Raw genomic sequence first — 24737 nt, 5'->3', positions numbered from 1 at the left:
GTGGCGCGGCAGCAGAATCTCTCCTCCTGACTGCATCATCGTTCACCTTCGAACAACAGCTGAAGTTAATGGAGATGCAGTTAGAGAGGGATAGACATTTGGAGCGTGAACGTGAGAAAGATCGGATTGAACGTGAGAAGGAAAGGGAGCTGGAATATAAAAAAATACAGATGGAGCAAGAACGGTTAAGAATAAATTTGGAACAGGGCCGTAAACCGTTTGAATTAAACCTGTCAAATATGATCAAGTTGCTACCAAAATTTAATGAACAAGATCCAGACACGTTCTTTTCGTTATTCGAAATTTTGGCAGTGGATAATAAGTGGTCCGATTCTGAACGTATCCTGCTTTTGCAAAGCGCCATCTCCGGCAAGGCACAGGAGGCATTTATTGCTTTGACTGACACGCAACGCAAAGAGTATGCTAAAGTAAAAGAGGCGATTCTGGAGGCTTATGCGTTAATATCAGAAGCTTACAGGGTAAAGTTTCGGTCTTGGCGGAAGAATGATAATCAAACACACCTGGAAGCGGTACGTGAATTAAACACACTTTTTACTCGCTGGCGTCTGTCTGAAAAAGTTGAGACATTTGACAAATTGTGTGATTTAGTACTTCTGGAGCAATTTAAAAACATTGTTCCTGCGCGTGTCGCAACTTACATCGACGAGCAAAACGTTAAGACTGCCAATGAGGCTGCCGTTTTAGCTGATAAGTATGCCTTAGCTCACAAACAGCGCGATGGGCCGCGTCAGGATACCCGTCTCCAACGCTTTACTGGACCTGAACCTTTAGATAGGAGGCCTGATGCGCAGGATGTTTGCAGGTATTGTGGAGAGAAGGGACACTGGAAGAAAAATTGTCCTCTCTTGCGTTTAAAAAATGGTGATTTGCATGATCAGCAGGAGGTCAAGGCCATGGCTTGTGTAGTACAGGTGACTCCAGCCCAAGTGTCTCTGAAACAAACTGCCACTCGTAGTGCGGCTGACTCTGTGACTGAGGTATTGAGTGAGCGCACTGACACAGACAAGGAAGTCCTAGGTTCGGGCAGTGGGCCCATTTCAGATGGCTCTTGTTATGATCCCTTCATCACAACTGGCTATGTTTCTTTGGTTGGTAATGGACACAAGGTGCCAGTAAAAATTTTGCGTGACACCGGTGCATCTGAATCCTTTGTTCTGAAGTCAGTCCTGCCCTTCTCAGAGTATTCAGATATCGGAACATGCGTCAAAGTGTGTGGTTTTGAGATGCGTACAATTTCAGTTCCCTTGCATAGAGTGTCATTGGAGTCCGAGCTGTTTAAAGGGGAGGTGGCTTTGGCAGTGCGTCAGTCATTGCCGGTACGGGGAGTTCAGGTAATTTTGGGGAATAATTTAGCAGGTAGAGCAGTTTGGGCTGAATTGTTCAAAACTCCTGTAGCTAACAGTCAGCGTACATGGCCTTTGAAATCTGTGGTACCATCCACAGGTGCAGTTACCTCTGGTGTGGATGGGGTTGAGGAAGGATCTAAGTCAGACAGTTTAGTCCAAGATGATGTTCCTTTGAAATTGCCTGCTCCTACTTGTTTTTTTAGAAATGTGGCATGCCAAGTGTCTGATTGTCTCTTAAATGCTCCCCAGTGCTGTGATTCTCCAGGTCCATCTATAGGGGGTGGAGGAGTGCCCGCTCCCGGACCTGTGTTTGGGGTCTGGCCATCTCGACCTCTGGTGGCAGCAGATGTTGTAGATGGACCTTATGGCTGGTACCTGCAGCCAAGATGCGCTTGGTATAATGTGCCCTTTCAACCCATGTTCTCAGTTGCTCCTGTGCAGTATGTGTTTGATCCTGGTTTAACTGATCATTTTAATTCAGATTGGTATTCAGGATCACTTTACCCCATGAGACAGGCCTGGTAAAAAAAAAAAGAGGAAAATGTGATTGCATACGCAGTATCCCGCTTTTGGGAGAGAAATTAACCATGTTGGCCCTGCTGGCCGTTTTTCTTTGTCTGTCTCTCCTGTCTCCTGTTTTTTAAGGGTTTAAGGCTGCTGTGGAGTAGGACGTGGGATTGGGAAGACTTGGGTCTCAATTGACACCTGGTGGTGGTTGGTGCTATTTAATGTAGCCTATATTATTCACGGTGGAGTTATACCACCTTTGTGGGGTTATAGTTAAAGCAAAAATTAAGTTTTCTAGGGTAGAGTCCCAACTGGGTGGGCCTCTGTCTTAAGGGGGGGGGGGAATGTTAGGACTAATGTCTAATGTCTAACGTCTGGGTGGCTCCGCCCCCTTGTGCCTGTGTCTCATCCTGCAGATTGGAGATGGCTGGAGCTGGTTTTCTTTGATGGAGGCTACTATAAGTGACTGGCTTTCAGCATCTCACGCTCTCTCTCTCATGGCTGACGCTGTGCTTGGTCCCCGCTCTCGCTGAGAGCCTGTTTTGTTTGGTTATCCCACTAGGCCTACATTTTTGCACACATGCATTACACTATTATTTTTCACTACTGACCTAGCCTTTCTAAAAATAAATACTTCATGTTGAAATGACGTTGCGGTGTGGACTCCCCATTTATGTTTTGGCTACCTTGAGCCAGGTGGTTCTTAACACTATGCATGTAATCCAAAAATGATGCAAAGGTGCCTTCAGGTAGTCACATAGGCTAACCATTAGTATTAGTCTAGTGCATAGTGTAATACATTATAATATATGGTATAAAAATACAGTTTAATTAAAACATTGTCCAAAATTCCTTAAGGGATATACAGTAATCTGATGTGATAAGGTGCCATGTGGTAAATAAAATATGTCAGTACTGCATTGGAAGTGTCCAGAGGGAAGACTATGCAGTGCTATGAGAGTCCCTTAGTGCAGTGATCTTCCTGGAGGGGGCATTTGGGAGGTTTGGGTCTAGCTGCCTCTACAAGATTAGGAGGGGAATGGCAGGGGGGTCATGCCATTGATGGAAGACTTCTATACACATCTATGGATCATACACTTCAGTCCTCTATGATGTGTGCCATTAAACAAATGTATGACCTTGGGGACAAATGACCTCTGTAACCTGCCTGTCCTGTAGGACATGGACTGGCAGGGGGATCATGCACTTCAGTCCTCTATGTCTGTAGCTAATCAACCCCTCTGATTGATGATGGTGTGCATGGAGTGGCTGGCCTTGTCCAGACTGATGATGATGGTGTGCATGGAGTGGCTGGCCTTGTCCAGACTGATGATGATGGTGTGCATGGAGTGGCTGGCCTTGACCAGAATGGAGTGCAGTCTGCTCAGGGTTCTACTCTGTAGTGAGAGTCTCCAGTTCCATGCCCACCACAGACCCTGCCTTCCTCACCTCTCCAGTCATCTAGTCTCTCTCTAATGCTACCACCTCATCACACTACAATATAGAACAACACACCGCCATAATAGATTAACATACAGCACTACAACTAATATCCCTTCTCCAATATCCCACCCCACATCACTGGCCACAGATATAGCCTGCCTGCCTGTCGAACAAAGCGTTTCAGAGGAAGCTTTGTCCCCTCTGCAATTAGAGAAATTAAATGTCCCATGGCATGAAATGTTCACTTTGTAAGGTTTTTAGACCTTAAAATGAGTTCCTGTGGCCTCCTTAAGTCACCCCAGGGGTTAACATTTTCATAAGGTGTTTACTGAGCTGTCCTGCATTCGTTCAAGATTTTAAAAAAGGCACGTCCAGGTGGCGCTCTGATTGGTCCTTCCCTTCTCTACGTAGCAGAGAGAAAATGTTGTGTTTGCCCTGTTTCTGGGATCCACCAACAGAGCTAGACACTGTTTCCACCCACTATGGATTGCCCGTCCATCACATCAGCAGAGAAGAGCAAGTTCAACAGACAAGAAAAATGGCGGCGCCTAAGCAACTGAAACATGGAGGATGTGCTGTTTCTGGATGTGATAATATGGGGGAAAGCCTGTTTTCACTGCATATGGGAGAGCCCCTGAAGACACAGTGGCTTGGTTTTATTTACCCAAATAATTTGCCAAAGAAACTACCGAAAGCGTTGTTTGTGGGAAGCATTTTCGGGACGAGTATTTCCACAATTTGGGACAGTACAGGGCCGGGTTCACACAGCATGACATGGCTCCGTACCAGGTCTCCCTGCGGGATCAGCAAGCTCCGAACAAGTAAGTGAATGGATTATAAATATTGTTAATGACCAGGGGTGGATTTCTCGAATCCGACCAAAATTAGCCTTCGGACCAAGTAAGTACGAACGAAGTCCGACACAACAACTAACCAACAACGATGATTTCTCGAAAGCCTCAAACCAACAAAGTCCGATGTAGGTACGAAGTAAGTCCGATGAAATTCCAACCAAGTAAGTTCAGACGCACGATGAAGTTGTCGGAAATGCTCGGAGTGTCTCGCCTCAGCTCGGGTGCATTTGTCGCAAAGCAGTGACGCTGTACCACACAGTGCCTGTCAAATTCAGGCTATACATCTATCAAAGTCCACAAATCTTTGTCAACACAATCATGTCCCTGACTTCACCCCTCTTCAACTGCAGTTACCAAATGCGACATTACAATCCACCATGTATTATTTGTAGGTTTTGCATATAATGTTTAATATTGTACGCTATAGCCTACCACTAATATGGAAGCACGGTTGGTGGGTGAGTGGTTAGAATGTCGGAATTTCATACACATTTGCCGTTTCCTTATCGGAGGCGTGAGTTCAATCCCCGGTGAATATATAATAACCACCCATCACATCTTTTTTCCAGAACGGCAAGCGAAGTCATTCTCACACTCATGGGCAACGCAACACTTTCAACAGGTCATGGCCAGGCAGATTGCAGTTAAATGCTGCTTGAAATGATAACTGAAATTACGCTTGAGAATTAATAAAACATATCAGAATGTTTCTTTAATTTTCCAGTCTGCACGCGTCTTTACGCGCAACGTAAGCGGGTGGAACTGCCATTATTGCCGTTGTACATGAAGACCCGCAGGAAGGGACCTATGGAAGGGGCCGTTAATGTCTGTAAACATGGCACATTCAAAGTCCTTCAACGTCGGAAAAGACCTGTTAACACAATCACATCCCCAAAATCCACCCCATTAAATGCAATAACCAAATGTCGGTCTACACATCACCATCAATGAAGAGCAATGGGCGGTGAATGGTAAGCGCGAAGGCATTTTCAGTGAATTTCGATTCCCTCAGTAAGATAGGCCTACATTAAACTCAGGTGCCTGTTCCTCTGCGCAATTGTTTATCCAACCTCTGTGTGTGTGCATAAAGTGGCCGATCCACGCGTGCTGTTGGGCGCGCTTGTGGAGCTCTGGCATCCGAGAGTCTTTGCCTCGTAGCCACGCACGCAGGCACATTAAGGCCAAGTCAAATTGCTTTTCACCTGTATTTTACAAAAACACAAAACGATGGCCCAATTCACACAGATAGAGAAAGAATGACACGATGCGCTGTGTTGTTTTCTGATCCCCCTGACTGCACTGCACTTCGTGCGCCATGGGCCATGGCGCTATTTGGAGTGTGCTCACTGCTGAAACAACATTTGCTTTAACAGTAGCCTATTGGCCGGCTACTTGTGACAGACTTGTATTACAATAGTAGAATTGAAATGAAAAGAAGAATATGAATACTATAAGACCTAGTAACGCAAAGAAGTGTCCTATTCTTGTCATCACGCTCGCCTTTTTGCCTTCCCATTACGCACTATTTCAACATACTAGGGCAGTTGCATAATGTCCATTTTTTGAACTTGTTGTAGCCTACGATGTAGTTTGGAGTTCTTGTGGACTAAGGCATAGCCTACAATGCAAGGAATAGGCCTACAAGAAGGATCACCGCACACTGGTGCCTTTTAAAAATAATAGTGAACAGCAATAGTGAATGGCAACTTATAGGCTACACGTATTTCCATGTAGCCTATGCTTGTTGGAGTTTAATCAAAATGTGCTATTGGCTTTGTTATGTGTGGAGATATGTGAGCAATTAAATAATCTACATTCATGCGAGATGCTGCTTTTGGTGTGTGTTGAAATCCCGATGGTAATCAAACGGTTCTTTTTTTGGCGCAGCTTTGATTGATCGGAGCTCGTGAAGCACGATAGTGAAACATATAATTTCCTACTATATTTGGACAATATTTTTGTCCCCTGTTTGAATATTGTGTTGGTGGGGTTTTTTTTCAGCCCTGTTCGTAACATGACTAGACATTTGGTGTAGTGTGGGTCGGAGGCTTGTGCACTTGGTGGCAGTAATCGATCGATGTTGCTTGAACTCTGCCTGAACCCGCCCCAAACCACGAGCAAGAGTGACGTGCTTCCCAAAACAAAGGTGAACTAGCTAACCATGCTATTCGTTCCAATTCCGACAGTAGTACTAACGAACAGCCCCTACTTCGTTTTGCAGGAACACCTGAGTCGTTCGCACCAACATCGGACGAACGACTAACTACATTACTTGTAAACATTGGTACTTTGTAAGTCTTAACGAAGTGTTCCAGAAACAGTTTTGTCGCAGCTGGGTCGTTAGTTGCTACCTTAGTTAGCAACGAAGGTTTCGAGAATGTTAGCCCAGATTAGGCCTACTTCATTTTGCTATGCTACGGGTGCCACCCATTAGCGTTGCAATAGCTATCTTGGCTATGTGCAGCTAGCACGAACAATTTCCTGGACCAATGGTACTCTGCGCTACAAACACACCAAAAGCAAGCATTACGCTCTGATCAACTGAGTTTAGTCTGACTGTGAAGTATAACGTTCCCGGTGTAAATTTAAACACATGACCAGATTACTTAATTTTGCTATGCTACGCGGGTGTCACCCATTAGTGTTGCAATGGCTATCTTGGCTATGTGCAGCTAGCACGAACAATTTCCTGAACCAATGGTGCTGGTACTCTGCGCTACAAACACACCAAAAGCAAGCATTATGCTCTGATCAACTGAGTTTAGTCTGGAAAATGACTGAAGTATAACATTAACACCCGATGTAATCTCTGCTCTGACCTTGAAACCATTAGTTAATGTCGAGCTTTCGTTCACTTTTCAAGAGGGACATGCACATTTTTGAACCATTTTGGCTACCGCTGGGAAATTACTCCAGTGTTATCAACAGTTCCATCAACAGTTGTCATTGAGTGTAAGAAGACACCGTGAATTGTTGTCGTTTTGCTATCGTGGAATCGCAATGCCTAAAGTACTGTAATTTTTAACCAGATTATTATTTTCATGATGCATGTGTAACTACTGTATTGCAAGGGTTTTTGCACACTGTTGTGTGGGTTATGCGATGGGGTGTCATGGCTATGTGCCTGGTTTGAGTGTTTACAGTAGCAACGTAACTTGCTGGCTACCCTTGACACCCTCGTTGGCTTGCTTGTAGCACAGTTTTGAGCTGTCAGTCGTGGCTCGTCACGTCGTCAGTTTATCAAATGCTCGGATTTCGAACCACGAGATGTGTCTGCGTCTCGTTGAGTTTCCCATAGAACTAATTCAATGTATTAATTCTATGGAGTTTACCAATACCCTTAGCCAGGCTCAAACTCGACTGCCGTGTGTCCGATTTTGACGTCAGGGTGAATATCCCTGCTCGCAACCACCGAGACAATGCCTAATGGCAGTTGTTATGAATGTATAAGCTTACAATCACTAACACCTAGTGCTGTTACATCAGTGTTAGTGAGTGCATGCAGACACTCGCTGATAGCAATAGGGCCTATATGTTTACCCACTACCCTCTTATAACGTGTGAAATAACCTAATAGTTATCATAATGTTATGCCATGGATTCCTCCTATTTCCTTTGTGTGTCCACTTGAAATTGTGAACAAAGCTGGTTACTGGAGCAGTAACCGCAGAAATATACCAGCCGCGATGCGATTCAAGCGACAGAGTGTAGCAGCAAGCGATACAAGCGATTGAGGAGACAAGAGTATGTCCGTACAGACAGAAGGCAAAGCATTCAAGCATTCCCATTGGCTGTGGTCACTGACCTCTATACAGTCATTGGCTGTCGCGGCTTGTCGCCGAACCGCGTCATAGAAAGTTGAAAGGATTTCAACTTCAAACTGTTGCGCTCGTCGCGCAAATCGCTCTTGTCGCACGACTCAAAACAAAGTCAATTACTTCCGTCGCTCTACTCGCTCAGATCGCCGCTGGTGTATTTCTGCGGTAATGCAAACATGTGTGCTTTCAGTTAGAAGACTCACTCTTTTGTCCCTCACAATGTCTTCTAACTATGCAGAACATGATGTGGCATAATGGGTGGGTGGGTGCATATTAATGCATTATGTATTTCTGAATCTCATTGAGTGTTGTTGTCTTCACAGGCCACCACAATAAGTGTACACGTTCAGACATATGGTTCATGGATGCTGCCTGCCAGACAGACTGCATTGCCACCCGGACTACAGTCACACCAGTTATCCTTGAAGACATTGCCGCCCCAGCCATGGAGTAAATGTATGTAGCCTACTGTATTTCCAACGTAGCTATTGTTGTGTAGCTTCAAAACGGTTAATTCATTTTTTCCTTGGTTGTGTGATGATTAGTCATTCCACTATATAAATTACAGGTCAAAACATTAAACGGGTAATAAAACTGTATCAGGGTATGGTGCAGTCATTGATTGGAATCAGAAATATGACAACACTATGAAGGTCTACTGAGCCACATCAGAAATTACAATGACGGCCACTGAAATACCCGGGGAAGATGACGGCATCTTATAGGCCTACAACATTTTGGTTTACTGACCAGTGAAAAATGCAGATTAGAGAGACTGCGCAAGTTTTTTTCCTCAAGCCATCCGCTTTTTAAATTATTAAAAAAAACATGTGACTAATAACATTTTGAAGTGTTTCCATGCCATTTCTGCCTGTTCTGACTCACTTGTCTTTGAGTTTGAGAGCCTTATTCTGCCCTACAAAGCAAAAAGGCAGTAACTGCGCAACACTCAAAACTGAGTCAGTTGACTTTAAAATGATACTGCAATCCAGTTGAAGTGTTTTTTGGGAGATTATTGGCATGTGACAGTTTTGTTAATTTATATTACCACCTTTTTTGAAGATCAATCATTTTATTTAATTTTAGACTGTGATATATATGGCATTAATGTCATAGTAACTCATTTTAAACAGCAATGCAGTTACTGCCTTTTTGCTTTGTAGGGCAGAATTGTGGATCATTGTTTTAAGTTTTGTGCAGTATTCTTCTAATGATTTTGCAATTCTCATCTACAGAAACTCCAGTCAAGACAAGTAAAAGGAAGCAGAATGACGTTGCAAAGCTCATCCTCAGATTCGCCACAAAGAATATTGACTTCCACTGTATTAGAATGTTGCAGGTGAGAAGATGAACGTTGTTGTTCTTGAAAGTTGGTGCCTGAGATGTCATTATTTAGCAGGGCTTATCTTGCTTTAAATGGCAAGAAACTCCTACCATCATATGTTCTTTCCACTATCTAAACTCCTGTCGTTCCTTGTGTTGCTTGTGACCTGAGATGACATTGCAAGATACATAATGTTGAATGGGGGAAAGTCCCACAAAAGTTGTTGTGCCTAGGCTGACTGCATATAACAGGAAAACTGCATTATTTTCTCCACGGATGGTGGGAATCAGGCCACAAGCACAAGTAGTGGACATGAGTTTGGATAATGGAGTGGATCCCTTCACTAGCCCCCCTGAAAACTTCTGTTGTGAATTAAATTTCTATATTTGCTTTACCAGAAAATGTATAATCTGTTCACAAATTGTCTGTTGTACTTACAGATGGCTCTCCTCTACAATGAAAATTCAAACGAACAACCGGCCCTATGACTACCTGCAGGAGGTGTACCTTTTTTCAAAATTGCCAAGACCAAGAAGTGATGGTAACTTTTGGTAAGTTTTCAAAAGAATGCATTCAATTCAACTCAATTTGACATACATTTTTTATTGGCGTTACTTCAATAGCACATTAAGTCTACAAAATAGGAGAATTAGAATTCTAAACAATATGTGCTTTTTTCTGTATGTTTTGTGTGAAAAGGTTATGTTCATGTTCATGGAACTCATTCTGGACAAGGTCTTTGCCTCAGTCTGCTTTGCAGGGTTCCCAATGTTGGCGTTGGTGCAGTTCACAGACGAGCCAGCCAGATAAAGAGGAGGTCACAGCAAGCCTTGTGTTGAGGTTCATGCGTACTGCAGTCTGAATCCCCGGTGTAGTGTCCTTCGTCATCAAGGAACTCAGCATGGATATGCAAGACAACACGGGAATCACTGTTGGACTTGAAGCAGCTGGAAAAATAGAAAAGACAGTTGCAGAGATTGTTATTGCCGTCATTCTTTCACTACAATATTTGTCTTCAATAAATATCCCCATGTTCCTATGGAATACTCTTGATGCTGTTGTAAATAAATGTTCACACTGTCTTTACATTGTCTGCATAATTGAATTAACAGCCTATGTGGGGGTGGGTGATCCTGCTATACAAGTTGTTACTCACTATTAAATTAAATCAAGTGTGCATCTCCTATTATAATGATCTGATAAAGATTAGAGATGGTAAAAGTTTCATCTTATTCACAGGTATCTCTTTCTGTGGGCATTGACCACTGTATCAGTTTCCACACTAGCACCCAAGCTTATTTATTTATTTTTTTAAAGGCAGTTCTATGATCGTGTTAGGTTTCTCGGGTAAACATGAGAGAATACATGGAAAAGGGAAGGCTGACTATTCCGGTGCAGACATCAGTGCACATATTTTCCCCAAACAGACTGGTCAACAGTGTACAGCTACTGTGGTGTGATCAAATGCGGGAAGCACAATGATAGATGTCCTTGTGGAAGCATCTCCGATACAAAACGATGTTTGAAGGGGGTAAAAACAAGTCTTGGGCAGAGGCGCATCTTGCCACCAGGCAAGGCAGGCAGCCGCTTGGGGCCCCCAAGCCCCCAGATAGTGAATAACAGCCCACACTTTACCACAGTAGTGGCGATTTTGGCTCAGATCATTCTTTTGAATTTTCGCTTGGGGCCCCACCTGACCCTAGAATCGCCTCTGGTCTTGGGTTCTGAAAATGACCCGCCTCGTTCATTAATAGCACATTTATTTTACACTTGTAGCATCGTACCATAAAGGAAGGACGTAGCATTAATGTAGGCTACAGAACTAGTTCATGCTTTCCACACTGAGAAAGTTGCTGGGTTTAGAGACAGTGGAGTCGCGATGCCAGCAACGTGCACACATAGCAAATGAGGTTGTGTAGAGTAGACTACTTATATGTAGGGCCTACTGTAAGTAAAAGAAGAATATTGGTTTTGATTGGTTTCACTTCGCATGGTGAATACACTCATTGCTGCTATAATAATTACCACCCAGTCACTGGCTACAACAGGTCTTTCAGACCTACCCAAAAATGCAAATGCCAGCCATAATATTTCAAACTCACCCTTCTGAGACGTCCTGCGCTGAAGTCCATGAGCAGGTCTCTACTTGTTTCATCTTCGGGTCAACTGCGTCAATTCCCCCAGTTGCTTGACGTGCCGTTGTGAAGAGCTATAGCTACTAGTTAGCAGCTAACAAACAAACACAGCTTCGTCGCCACCACCCACATGAGCTTGGCCCTGCCCCCACTCCCCCTTGGGACACACCTCTCCCCTCCCTCCCACGCCTCCCTCCAAACTGACGCACTGGAGAAAGCGCTCAAATGAGTCCTTCTGCTAAGAGGCCAAAATGGCGTGTTTCAGCTTTATACTGAGAAAGCCTGCGGATATAACATCCTGACACCCCCGCAAGACAATACAAAGCACCACAGGACCATGCCATGGGACCTAATATAGCGTCCAAACACAGGCCATGATTCTCTGTAGGCCTATCTGATCATGTTATTTATTGCTTGAACTGTTTTTTCACTGTTTCTACTGTTTTTAATTCCTTAGACAAGAGTCTTATTTTACTAGGTATTTATCAAGCTAGTTACTTCTTATCATGTATTCTATACTCCTTTTTATCATATATTTAACAATCTATTCTTATTTAGTACCCCTGTCACTTTATGTGACACCATGTCTCTTTGATAGGTTGCACTAGGTCACTTTTGGTATTATCCATATGTATTCATTGTGGGTTGCTTGAATGTTATGTGTGTCCTATGTCCTGAATGTTTTGTATGAGCGAAGCTCACTTTACTGCAAATCAAATCTACCCTTGGGTACCAATAAAGTAATCTAATCTAAACATTCCCAGCTGTATACACCATGTCCTAATGTCACGATACACATGTACAGTACATACATACATAGACCAACACACTGGCCACAATATATATACAGTAGTGGTGTCAACAATAATTGATTCGGCAATGCATTGCAACGTTGGTCAGGACAATAATCAATTCGGCAAATGCCATAATTGATGTGGCATATTTTTTCAAGTTTCAATTACTTCCGTGAGCATTTACGGAGCAAATGAACTTTAAATAAAATTAAAACGCTTCAAAGCATTGGAAACTGCATGGCTGATACTAACAACATCCAATAAAATGTTGGTTATTATCAGACTACTTGTATTGCCTAATGACTGACAATTTGGCCTTGCTTTCAGTAGAAATGTAATGGATTGCAATGCATCGTATAATTGGTTTGATTGATATTGTGGCCAGTGTGTTGTTCTGTGCTTTGGTTTGATGGGGTGGTATCATTAGAGAGACGCTGGACATCTGGACACTCAGTATAGTAGTCCTCAACAGAAAAAAACATATAATTACTCCCCGTTCAGTATCAGACAGACTTTCAATGCAAGTTCACAGAGAGAGGTATCTATTCACTGAGGCAATCACGCTAACTTATCAGCAGCTCCACTGAAACAAGTTCCTTAACCTCAGTCAGTAAATGTTTTGTTGTGATGGGTGGGAAATAGTGTTGTCACAATATCAATATTTTGGTAACGGTACCGGTATCAACATGTATTTCGGTACTTTTCGGTACTGTTCTTAAATAGTGCGACATTTCTATATCCTGTAACGCAGTATTTTGCCAGCTCCCGGTAGCCTACAAATCACTCCAATCTCAATATAACACTGTCATAATAGTCTACTGCACTGAAACAGCAGCATTTTTTTATAATGCCATCCAAATCATTTTGTTAAAATGACACAAAATACAAGAACATGAGTGGATATTTATTTGGATATCTATTCACTGCATATTCACTGTTTTCACTGCTTTTATAGTAGATTTTAACCAAAACCCCAGCTAAATATTATAGTCACTACTTACTGTTCCCCAGCACTTCAGGGGTACAGTGGCTATAATATTTAGTTGGGGTTTTGGTTAAAATCTACTATAAAAGCAGTGAAAACAGTGAATGTTTTAGTTTAGTTTAGTTTAGTAATAAACTAAACTAAACTAAACTAAAACATTCACTGTTTTCACTGCTTTTATAGTAGATTTTAACCAAAACCCCAACTAAATATTATAGCCACTACTTGTTGTTCCCTGGCACTTCAGCAGTTAATGTGAAACTCGCGCTCCTCCAATCAGAAGCGCCTCTCTCTTACACACACGCCCGCAGGCAGGGATGAAAAGGCACCTATTCTCTATGTCTCCCTCTGTATAAATGAGCTAGTTATGTCGTAACCTAGTATGTTTAGCTAACTTGCTACAGCCCAAGACGCCAAATTCACAAGATGGATTCGCAAAGCAATCAAAAATAATGTCAAAAACACAAAATGTGCACACAGTACAACATGATACTGTTCCAACTGTAAGTTAACGTTACAAATAAAAGTGCTAGACTAGAAATCGTTAACGCTAACCGCTTTTCAGTTTGGAATGTTTGTTGTGTCATCCTGAACTCGGCGTGAAGGTCTGGGTTCCCATTGGATAAAACACATTTTGCAAACTAGTTTATCTGTTTTTCTTAGAAGGCATTGCTCATTTGTGGTCAAGCCAAAATATTTCCTTTGGATGCAGCAGTTCTATTCTCCTGCTCCACTCACTGTGGTTACAACGCAACGTCTAGTGGTGAGTTTGCCACATTGTTGCATACCGGTACTTGTCAAACGCAGTATAGTACCATTTTAAATGCCTTAGTACCGCGGTACTTTTTTATACCGGTATACCGTGCAACCCTATTGGGAACCCATGCTGCTTTAAGGGATGCACTCTTCTCGCTTACTCTCCTCCAAGGCTTTCATTTTCACACTTATACGCTGTCCTCAATAAAATATTGTGTCTAATTCTTCGGTTCTAACAGTATCACAGTTGGTCAACAAGGTTTAAAAGTTCTTTGCATTTGGTGTAATAACCGAGTAGCCGAGCACACAGCTGCAAGTAGTTTACTGAAATGTAGCAAAGTGGCAGTTTGAAACCCAGTGATTTTTTTAACCAGTAATGCAGTAATGCTTTCCTAATAAACCTGCACTTTATGAACATTATTATACAGAGAATTTACCGATTTTATCAATCAATTTGATCTGCATCTATCCCTGTTATTTTTTGTTTACTTATAGCAATGGTTACCAAGGTAAGAAAAAATGTGCTTTGCCTTGATGCAGCTGACATGAATCAAATAAGGACGAGTATTTGACAGAGAGGTCGTGTGTGCATGGGCAGCAGCCTACTGTCAGTGGCTGTAATGAAGGATGGACGGTACTTTGGGTTTATTTTACAATAAACAAACTTATTTGCTGACCCCTGACATAGATGCGTGTAACATCCAACATCATTACAGAATAAAATGTATCATCTCTCCCAGTAGGTAGCACACAGAAGTGTACCAAACAAATCCCAAACGTACATCTCTTGCAGCTTTCAAGAAACAAGTAAAGACCTTCCTCTTTCGAGAGAATCAACTAGAGCAGCGGTCCCCAACCACCGGGTCGCGGACCGGTGCCGGTCCGTGGACTATTTGATACCGGGCCGCACGACATAAGTTAAATTTTTTTTTAAAAAAATCCAGAAGACATGCCTTTGTTATGAACTGCAGTGCAGAACATCTCAAATATACCTGTTATCATATCGCCATATTAACATTTGCATTAGCCTAGACGTAGCACAAGTATTTTAATTTTCAATAACTTTAACAAGTAAACTTTTCTTTGTGCCGTCCAATCACTAGCTGAATGTCAAATGCGGCAGAAACATGCTGCGAGGCCGCGCCCACTTTATATTTCAATTCTGCAATGCAAACAGTGGATGCTGACTGCCGTTTCGGAGTGTTGGCTTGTCTCTGGCTCTGTCTTTTTAAGGCTTTTGAACGTTGTGAAGCAAACTTTTGGGTGATATTTTAGAAATCAACTTCTATCATTTGTTGCTATTTCAGTTTCGGAAATTGGGTGACCAGACGTCCTCCTTTTCCCGGACATGTCATACTTTTGAGACCTCAAAAAATGTCGGGGGGATTTCAGAAATGTCCGGGATTTTGTGGGACTGCCTAAAATATAGACCTAATACATCAGCATTGTAATTGTCACTCCGTTCCATTTCACTCCACTCCAGGTTTCTCTCGTTCGCAAATTAGTCACGCCCTTCTCATCAAATCTAGCCACTTCGCACCGTGTGTCTGAAAGAAGTAGCATGGACAAGCCAGTCTGCCCCAAGTGGTTTATTCACAAGCGAAAGCGCATCTGTCCGCCGGTTCTGCGGCAATGCCGATAGAAACGCAAATTCACGTTCGCGGTGGAGTTGGGAAAAAAAATCTTGCGTGTGAAGCCAGGTATGAAAGTAACCTAACACAGGAGTAAACCTAGTAGCCTAAAAACACCACCAAATCCATCATTTAGGGAGGTACAAGTTTTTTACACCTTGTCAGAAGACTTACTCTAAAAAATCTTTCATGATCTGACATTTCCAAGTTATTTGCAAAAGCAATTTCTCAGAGCTAGAAGGACTCATTCCTGAGTTAAGAAATTAAGCTTCTTCTTCATCAGCTTCTTCTTCTGTCTATTGCCTTTGCAGTTATTGATAACGCTGTATGGGTTACTCATTAATGGTAGGTAAAACTCCAGTTCCTCTCTTAATGGCTGCTGTGCCTATTGCTAATCTATGAGCACCATGCCACTACAAGTAGCCTAGCTAAGTAGGCCTAATGGATGACAGTGGAGGGGTAAATTGTGAGGTGTCTTATAAACATATAAGCCTAAAATGTTGCCTAATAGCTACATTTAATTTCGAATGTTGTATAGCCTAATGCCATTCATCTTTGTGGGGAATGGCTGAGATGGGCCAACATGATGGTGAATCTATTTTTAAAAACCTAATGCAGAAATTGGAGTAGTCCTATGAAATTGAGCTGCATTATTATGCTGTTGAGCTACTCCAATATAGGTGTTAGGCCTACTATCTAGGATTGTAACAAAGGCACACTCTGCATCATATGAGCACACAAATTATGTGATAGGCCTAACTGAAGAGATTTTAATTGTCATTTATAGTAGACAAATGAATGTGCATGCCAAAAAGTTCTAGTGGTTTTTAAACAAATTACCATGTTGGGTGCGTTGATACCGATACTAGGCCTACTATCATGCACATACAGGAGTAGTAGCAGTATTCTTTCCTTGCCCAGCGAGCCCCTCTTTTTGTTTGGTTGTTTTCCTTGCCATCTGTGTTCCCAATTTCCGCATCCCAATGCTGCGTACTCTCTGCCTCCTGGATGAGACCCCCAGTATTTTGCGTCTTGGTCCACTGCTCTTGAAGCAAGCATGTGCGCTCAGTTGCTCTCGGTGATGCGCGTAATTTACAGCTGGCAGCAAGCATACCGGCACCTTTACGAACGTAGGCCTAATTGCGTTGCGAGACTAATAACGACCAACACTTGTTTCAGGAGCTCCTGAAAGTCAGTGTTAGGAGAAAATACAGCGATGACATGCAACCTTTTGTCTCTTTTTTAAAATATTGCATTGGGTTTTTGACATTTAAAACCATAGGCATTCAGACTGCAGGTAGAATCGCACACTGGTTAAGTTATGCAGCAGTCCACACAAACGCGACGCGAGGGCACGAGCTGCTAGTGGCAAACTTCAGCGGTATCAAATTCCAGCTTCCAACTATTCCCCGTGTTGATCGAAAAACAATGACTGCTAGTTGGAAACAGTTGATCTTGAATTAATAGAAGCGCCACTTAACCAGGAGACTTATAACCCAGTCATAAATAGCTGTAAATTTCACTGCGCAAAATTTTCCTCAATGAAAATTAACATGGCCACAGCAGAGAACGCATATTCTCGCATGGTGAAAAATAGTGGTATCACTATGTAGAAGTTTTGGGTGATCATTTCTTGCACCACTGGCCCTATGGCTGGCTACCACTGACTCCACAAATTAGTGGGGTAATTGTCAGTTTAATAGTCAAATACTAGGCTAAATGCTATGTTTAACTGTTTAACTGCTGTTACACATTTTGAGTGAAGGAAAAGGATTAGGCCTTATTTTTAGACTTAATTGATAATATTATTATTAGACCTATTCATAATAACAATGATAACAAATGATAATAATAATAATAATCGCCTAGTAATAATATTAGTAGTAATAATAATAATTATAATAATAATAATAATAGGTAATATTTAACATGTGACTGACGGTCCGCGAAAAAAAAAGTTACTCAAACCGGTCCCTGGTGATGAAAAGCTTGGGAAACCCTGTCCTAGACTAATGCCTGAGCTGGCCTAGCCCCGGGGCAGACTCTTGACATGATGTCTAGTTTAGTTTAGTTTGTGTGTGTGTGTGTGTGTGTGTGTGTTTACTCGTTATTTACTCTTTATTTAGCCTTAAAAAAAAACAAAAAAACTAACCCCTCTTTGCAACTGCACTGTGATGTTGGCTTCATTATGTCCTCTTTTGAAAGTCGCTTTGGTTATAAAGCGTCTGCCAAATGTAATGTAATGTAATGTAATGTAACATGCACATGTCTGAGATATTCTTTACAGTGTATCAAAATATGTTCTATGGCATTATCTTACAGCAATTTCTGAAATCTATAGGCTGGATTCTGCTGTAATTCTGAAAGCAGCTTTCCTCCAGAGTCTCCAGGGTCGTTTCCTCTCAGGTCCAGTTCCTCCAGGTGTGAAGGATTTGATTTGAGAGCTGAGGCCAGAGCAGCATATCCTACTCCTGTTACACCACAGTCTGCCAGTCTGAGCAGAAGAGTCTTAATTATTAATTATTCCTATTTCATGTATAAAATATAGATTCTTTAATACATTTACATTTACAATACACTTACATTTCATAACACTGTGTTATAAGCCAAGACAAAGCCCAAGACGTTTAATATTAAAACACAAATCTTTAAGAGGTGTGTAAGTACAGCAGAAGACCCAGAGAAGTATGTGTGTAAGACTGACTTAATGCTGAAATAATGACATTTCTTACCGGAGTGACTTCAATGCACAGCTAGAGTTCTTCAGCCCACTACAAAGTGCTTTGACTCCAATATCTCCAACACTGTTCTGGCTGAGATCCAGTTTCTTCACTTTTGACGCTTTGCAGAGGACAGATGCCATTGTTGTACAGCTGGTATTGCTAAGCCCACAGCTATCAAGCCTGAAAGAGGATAACAGCCATATGTGACAATAGTCCAGCCAAGTCAAGTCAAGTCAAGTCAGCTTTTATTGTCAGTTTCTTCATATGCACAGGTCATCCAGAGTGCATCCCAATATGGGACCTTGCCTCCTCCACTTGCGATTGTCTCCTCGCCCCGCCTCCTGTCCCCTCCTCCGTGGAGAAAACGATAAAGTTTCCCAGCTGTCAGCCTAGCCACAACAACTTTTGAGGGACTGTTTTTCATTCACCATCCCAATTGCAAATGAGAAAAAGACTATAGAAATATAATGCTGTTGTCAGTGATGTCATCATGACGAGAAGCGAGTGGAGGAGGCAAGTGGAGGAGGCAAGGTCCCATATTAAGATGCACTCACAAAGAAATGTTTGAGGGGTTTGACAGTTTTCAATTTGAAAAAAAGGTTTTTGTACATCAATAAGAGTATTAGCACTATTAGTACTAATAGCAATATAATAGTATTAGTACGATTAAAATGATTTTCAATTAGACACAATAATGTGATTAAAATGTGATTAATTGCAAGTTAACTATGGCATCTATGCGATTGAGAGCACTAGCTAAAATATTAAAATGTCTTACCGGAGTGACTCCAATGCACAGTTAGGGTTCTCCAGCCCACTACAAAGTTCTTTGACTCCAATATCTCCAAAACTGTTGTGACTAAGATCCAGTTTCTTCACTTTTGATGCTTTGCAGAGGATAGATGCTATTGTTGTACAGCTTGTATCGCTAAGCCCACAGCTATCAAGCCTGAAATAGGATAACAGTCATGAGTGGCTATACAGGCAGGCGATACAGAAAACACTGAACAGTCGTCAACTTACAATTAAACGATCCTAGTGGTAGGCCTATATGTTGTGTATATTTCCATTTTTCAGTCACAACGGTGCGTAATGAGTTACCCCTCCCAACTTTCTGTTTGTTTACTGAGATATTTTAATCCAGTCCGAATCGGCCATTTCTAGGCTATTACCGACGTCCTGAGATAGAATCACATTTCCCCATGTCCATGCATAAAACTAGTCCCGTCTGAATGGGGCTTAAAGTGTACCTCCGGGATTTTGGACACCAGACCTCATTTCCGAGTCAGCCAGGGTGTAAACAATGTGTCCAGAATTTTTTTTTCACATTCCATGCAGTCCTTGTGAATTCTCATATCCATGTTGCTAAGCTAGCGCAAGTGAACGGCAATGGGTAGCCTGCCCCCAAAAATAGTCTTATCCCGTTTAAACAACATTCAAAACAAAACCGTTATTATGCCATACTGCAAGTGTAAATGTTTGTCTTAGTAGAATGAAGTTTGAAATTAAACCAACATTGCAATCATGTTTGATCACCATCAGCAATTTGTGTTCCCTGATTTGAAAGCTTGACAGCCGCGGAGTGATATTCCTAGTACAAATCCTAGCTTCGTTTGACACATCCATAACTTTTCCATAGAGCGAACTCCAACATCTTTGAAGTTTGTAAAACTGAACGGTTTTCCCCTCTCCCTGACCTCGCTCGCAAACATCAAGAGTAATGCTTTCTGTCCGACTTTGTCAACCTTTCGTAACATTGAAACATATGCCATAACAATGTTTGGTTGTTACTAGATGACCCGTGTGTCTACACAGCATGTTGGCGAACAGAACGCACACTCTTCTCCCTTTCATCCTCCCATTCCATCTCGTCTCAAAAAACATTCCATGTAATAATAACTAGAGCTACGAGCATTGACAGTAAATAGAATTCTATTTACTCTCAATGGCTACGAGTGACATATTTCACAATGTCAAGCCAGATCACATAGCGTTGCGTAACGTATGAGTCCATACGGCAAATCATTTCTAATGCCATTTGTTATAGCAATTACACAAAATAACAGTAAAGCATTACAACATGCAAATCCAAAAGGTTTGCAAAAGTGAACGTTATTCCCCTCTCCCTGACCTCGCTCGCAAACACCAAGAGTAAAGCTTTCTGTCCGACTTTGTCAACCTTTCGTAACATTGAATATGCCATGACAATGTTTGGTTGTTACTAGATGACCCGTGTGTCTACAGAGCATTAGATGTTGGCGAACAGAACAGTGCACCCATCTCTTCTAAATCCCTTTCATCCTTCCATTCCATCTCGTCTCAAAAAACATTCCATGTAATAACAACTAGAGTTACGAGTGACATATTCCACAATGTCAAGCCAGATCAGCGTTACTTATGAATCCATAGGAATACGGCAAGTCATGTATAATGCCATTTGTCACAGCAATTACACAAAATAACAATAAAGCATTACAACATGCCAATCCAAAAGGGTAACTTCTAGCCCAAGTTTTGGCTAACGTAGGCGAAGCCATTATACCACTGGGCTACCATCATAGAAGCAGAAAGCATAGCAACACACCTGTTCTTCGGAGACTGTTGGTGCGTGCCACAAAATGTAGATCTGGGAATGCGGTTGGCACCGCGGACACTTTTAGAGTTTTCCGTGTAGGTATTAGACTTCGAGAAGGACTTTGTGAAGTCGTCAGGACTGAAATGGTCACTGCAAAGCACCGGGGTAGCCTACGGAGCGTCTCCATCGGTGTGTTGATGTAGCCCTGCAGCCAGGAGCCAGAGTTTGGTTCTTTCAACATCTTTCACTGGAAACCAATGGAAACTTGCCGATACCCATCTGTGGGCTTTATTATTGCAGTTGGTATATACACACTGATGTACCATGGTGCGATGTCGTTGGGTTTTAATCCACTATTTGATCCGAAAGCAGTTGTAGAACTAGCCTTGATTTGCAATGTCTCTTGCGGGTCCCTGCAGTGGGTGGGTGGGCTACATCACAACTGAAGAGAGCAAAGTAAAATTCGAGAAAATAGTCTCTCAACATGGCAAAATCCACGCAGTGCAAGGTTGGTTTAATTTCAAACTTCATTCTACTAAGGCAAACATTTACACTTGCAGTATGGTATAATAACGATTTTTTTTAACGGATAAGACTATTTTTGGGGGCAGGCTACCCATTGCCGTTCACTTGCGCTAGCTTAGCAACATGGATATGAGAATTCACAAGGACTGCATGGAATGTGAAAAAAACGTTCTGGACACATCGTTTACACCCTGGCTGACTCGGAAATGAGGTCTGGTGTCCAAAATTCCGGAGGTACACTTTAAGACTGAGTTAATGCTTAATGATTAGAATTTCTTACCGGAGTGACTCCAATGCACAGTTACAGTTCTCCAGCCCATTACAAAGTTCTTTGACTCCAATATCTCCAATACTGTTGTGGCTGAGATCCAGTTTCTTCACTTTTGATGCGTTGCAGAGGACAGATACCATTGTTGTACAGCTCATTTCACTGAGCCCACAGCTATCAAGTCTGAAAGAAGCCATAAGTGACTATACAGGCAGTCGATATAGAAAACACTGAACAGTCATCAACTTCCAATTAAACGATCCTAGTGGTAGGCCTATACGTTGTGTATATTTCCATTTTTCAGTCACGACGGTGCGTAATGAGTTACCCACATATTTTAATCCAGTCCGAATCGGCCATTTCTAGGCTATTACCGACGTCCTGAGATAGAATCACATTTCCCCATGTCCATGCATAAAACTAGTCCCGTCCGAATAGGGCTTAAGACTGAGTTAAAGCGATGGTTCGGAGTAGAATCACCCTAATGCCATTTGAACCGTGACACCCATCCACCTTTACACCCGAAGTGTTTTCTGCCGCAGGCTTACATCAACAGAGTTGCCGTGTTATTCGATGTTTATTCCGGATAGCTTGACTCAAGCGCATATGGATACTGGGCACCGTCTCCAAACTTTCCCCACAAAAATAACATGTCATGACACCAAACTTCTACAGTATAACAAATGTGGTTTGTACTCACAAAAAGATGAATTTGAAACTTTGTACATAGTCCAGGAGTTTATTAGTAACAACACACGAGACGATTAGCTTTTCTGCTGCTAAACATCCGTCGACGTCACTTCCTCCAGCTGGGACTTTGTTGATGGGAACAAATACACGCGAGTCCGGAAGGCAGAAAACTCAAAAAGACAGCTTGCGCTACAACTAGAAATTAACCACTTCGGATTTAAATTTTACCACGTTTAATAAATAGAAGACGATGCCACACTCGTGCATATATCCTGGCTGTGGACTAAAACACAAACCTTACAATAAGTGGACAGTCCCAGCTGGAGGAAGTGACGTCGACGGATGTTTAGCAGCAGAAAAGCTAATCGTCTCGTGTGTTGTTACTAATAAACTCCTGGACTATGTACAAAGTTTCAAATTCATCTTTTTGTGAGTACAAACCACATTTGTTATACTGTAGAAGTTTGGTGTCATGACATGTTATTTTTGTGGGGAAAGTTTGGAGACGGTGCCCAGGATCCATATGCGCTTGAGTCAAGCTATCCGGAATAAACATCGAATAACACGGCAACTCTGTTGATGTAAGCCTGCGGCAGAAAACACTTCGGGTGTAAAGGTGGATTGGTGTCACGGTTCAAATGGCATTAGGGTGATTCTACTCCGAACCATCGCTTTAATGTTTAATGATAAGAATTTCTTACCGGAGTGACTTCAATGCACAGTTTGTGTTCTCCAGCCCAATACAAAGTTGAAAGACTCCTCTATCCCCTATACTGTTGTGGCTGAGATCCAGTTTCTTCACTTCTGATGCTTTGCAGAGGACCGCTGCTATTGTTGTACAGCTCATATCACTGAGCCCACAGCTATCAAGCCTGAAAAACAATAACAGCCATACGTGACTATGAAGCTCGGTAATGTACAAAACACTGAACAGTCATCAACTTCCAATTAAACGATCCTAGTGGTATATGTTGTGTATATTTCCATTTTCCTCTATAATCTTTACATTTTGCAAATAAATAGGGATGCCAATACAGGTCAAAAAGGACGATGTTGAGCACGAGGAAGAATGTGAGCGACATAGTCGCTGTGAGTACAGACTCTTATTTTAACCTGGGCACGAGAAAGCACGACGAGGTGCTACGCAAACACCAGCAGGATGGAACAGAACGCGAGCATTCCTCTTTTGCCAGTTCTAGATTAAACGTTTTGGGGACAGCATTTCTCCAAAAACCTTTAGTTCTCACTTATCAATAACTCAACATTTTTTTGGACTATTTCTTTGGAGTTTGATTATTTACTTAAATACAACACGTTGACAGTAGGCTACTGCCGTCGGATTTTCCAACTGCTTTCATTCTTTTTTCAGTAGCCGCCCTACATGACTGTTATCCATTATGAATGATTTAATAATATTTTCGGTCAAAACGTTGTCAATGAGATGGCCGTTCTTGCGCGATATGGACCAGTCCATGAAAACGGAAGCACAATGTCTTCAGGTGCGCATAAACTGTGTATGAATGCATGGCTGAAAATGCACTAAGATAAAAACTTGTATGTGGGGGTTGCGCCCTGGCTGTATGTTCTTGCAATATCCCTCTGGAACATACAGAAACCATGTGCTTGTAATTAGACTTTTTCCGGGACGACTGACCGACTCGATAGCCAAACCATGTCCACTCTGCGGTCTCATTGCATTTCTGCGCGCGAGACGCCTATATGCCTATGCGCGGGAGGCTCTTCGGGAGGTAGCCTGCGGACGCGGTTTTGATTCTCTCTTCCTCCAGCGAATGTTCTAAATTGTCACTTCAACCAGTCCAGAAAACACTCCGCAATATAAGCAAACCAAAATTATCAGTCAATCATGCAGTAGCTGGCTGAGCTGTAGGCTATAGTCTGTACATTTTGCAAATAAATAGGGATGCCAATACTTAGCGGAAGTACATAGGATGGTGTGCAAGGCTAAGAGACTTGGCTTTGCACTACATCTGGTACCTGTCTTCTGTGGAGCGATGTTGAGCAGTAGGATTTGACCTGTGTTCTGACAAACGGTCCTACATTGTAATTTTATCCTACAGTAGGATGTTCTGTTGAATGGTCCTACATCGCCAAAGATAGACGTCAGGCATGTTTGTTCAACAACTTATCCTGATTTTTTACAAAAATGTCCTTCCCGTTTCCTGCAATCGCGTCAGATCAAACAACCTCCACACCATGAATACGAAATTAAATGGTAGTATTATGGGATGGTCAGGACCAGGCTAGCCAATGCTGCAAGGCAGCACCCTCTATTCTAATTTCTCTGGCAGCACTGTATTTGCTGACCACAGACCAGAGCATGT

At 42.2% G+C, this 24737-nt stretch overlaps 1 protein-coding gene across 1 annotated transcript in view; it reads right to left on the bottom strand.

Annotated features, from left to right (window-relative positions):
- Positions 1-24737, bottom strand: part of LOC134444386 (NACHT, LRR and PYD domains-containing protein 12-like) — a 109853-nt gene that overhangs the window by 69269 nt on the left and 15847 nt on the right. The window contains exon 7 of the mRNA XM_063193718.1: positions 18347-18517. Coding sequence (XP_063049788.1) covers positions 18347-18517 — 171 coding nt within the window. The remainder of the gene's footprint in view (positions 1-18346; positions 18518-24737) is intronic.

This window comes from Engraulis encrasicolus, unplaced genomic scaffold, assembly GCF_034702125.1.
Source record: "Engraulis encrasicolus isolate BLACKSEA-1 unplaced genomic scaffold, IST_EnEncr_1.0 scaffold_53_np1212, whole genome shotgun sequence".
Lineage (NCBI taxonomy): Eukaryota > Metazoa > Chordata > Actinopteri > Clupeiformes > Engraulidae > Engraulis > Engraulis encrasicolus.
Note: the sequence above shows the minus strand (reverse complement) of the source record. Positions and strands in the feature narration are given on the sequence as shown.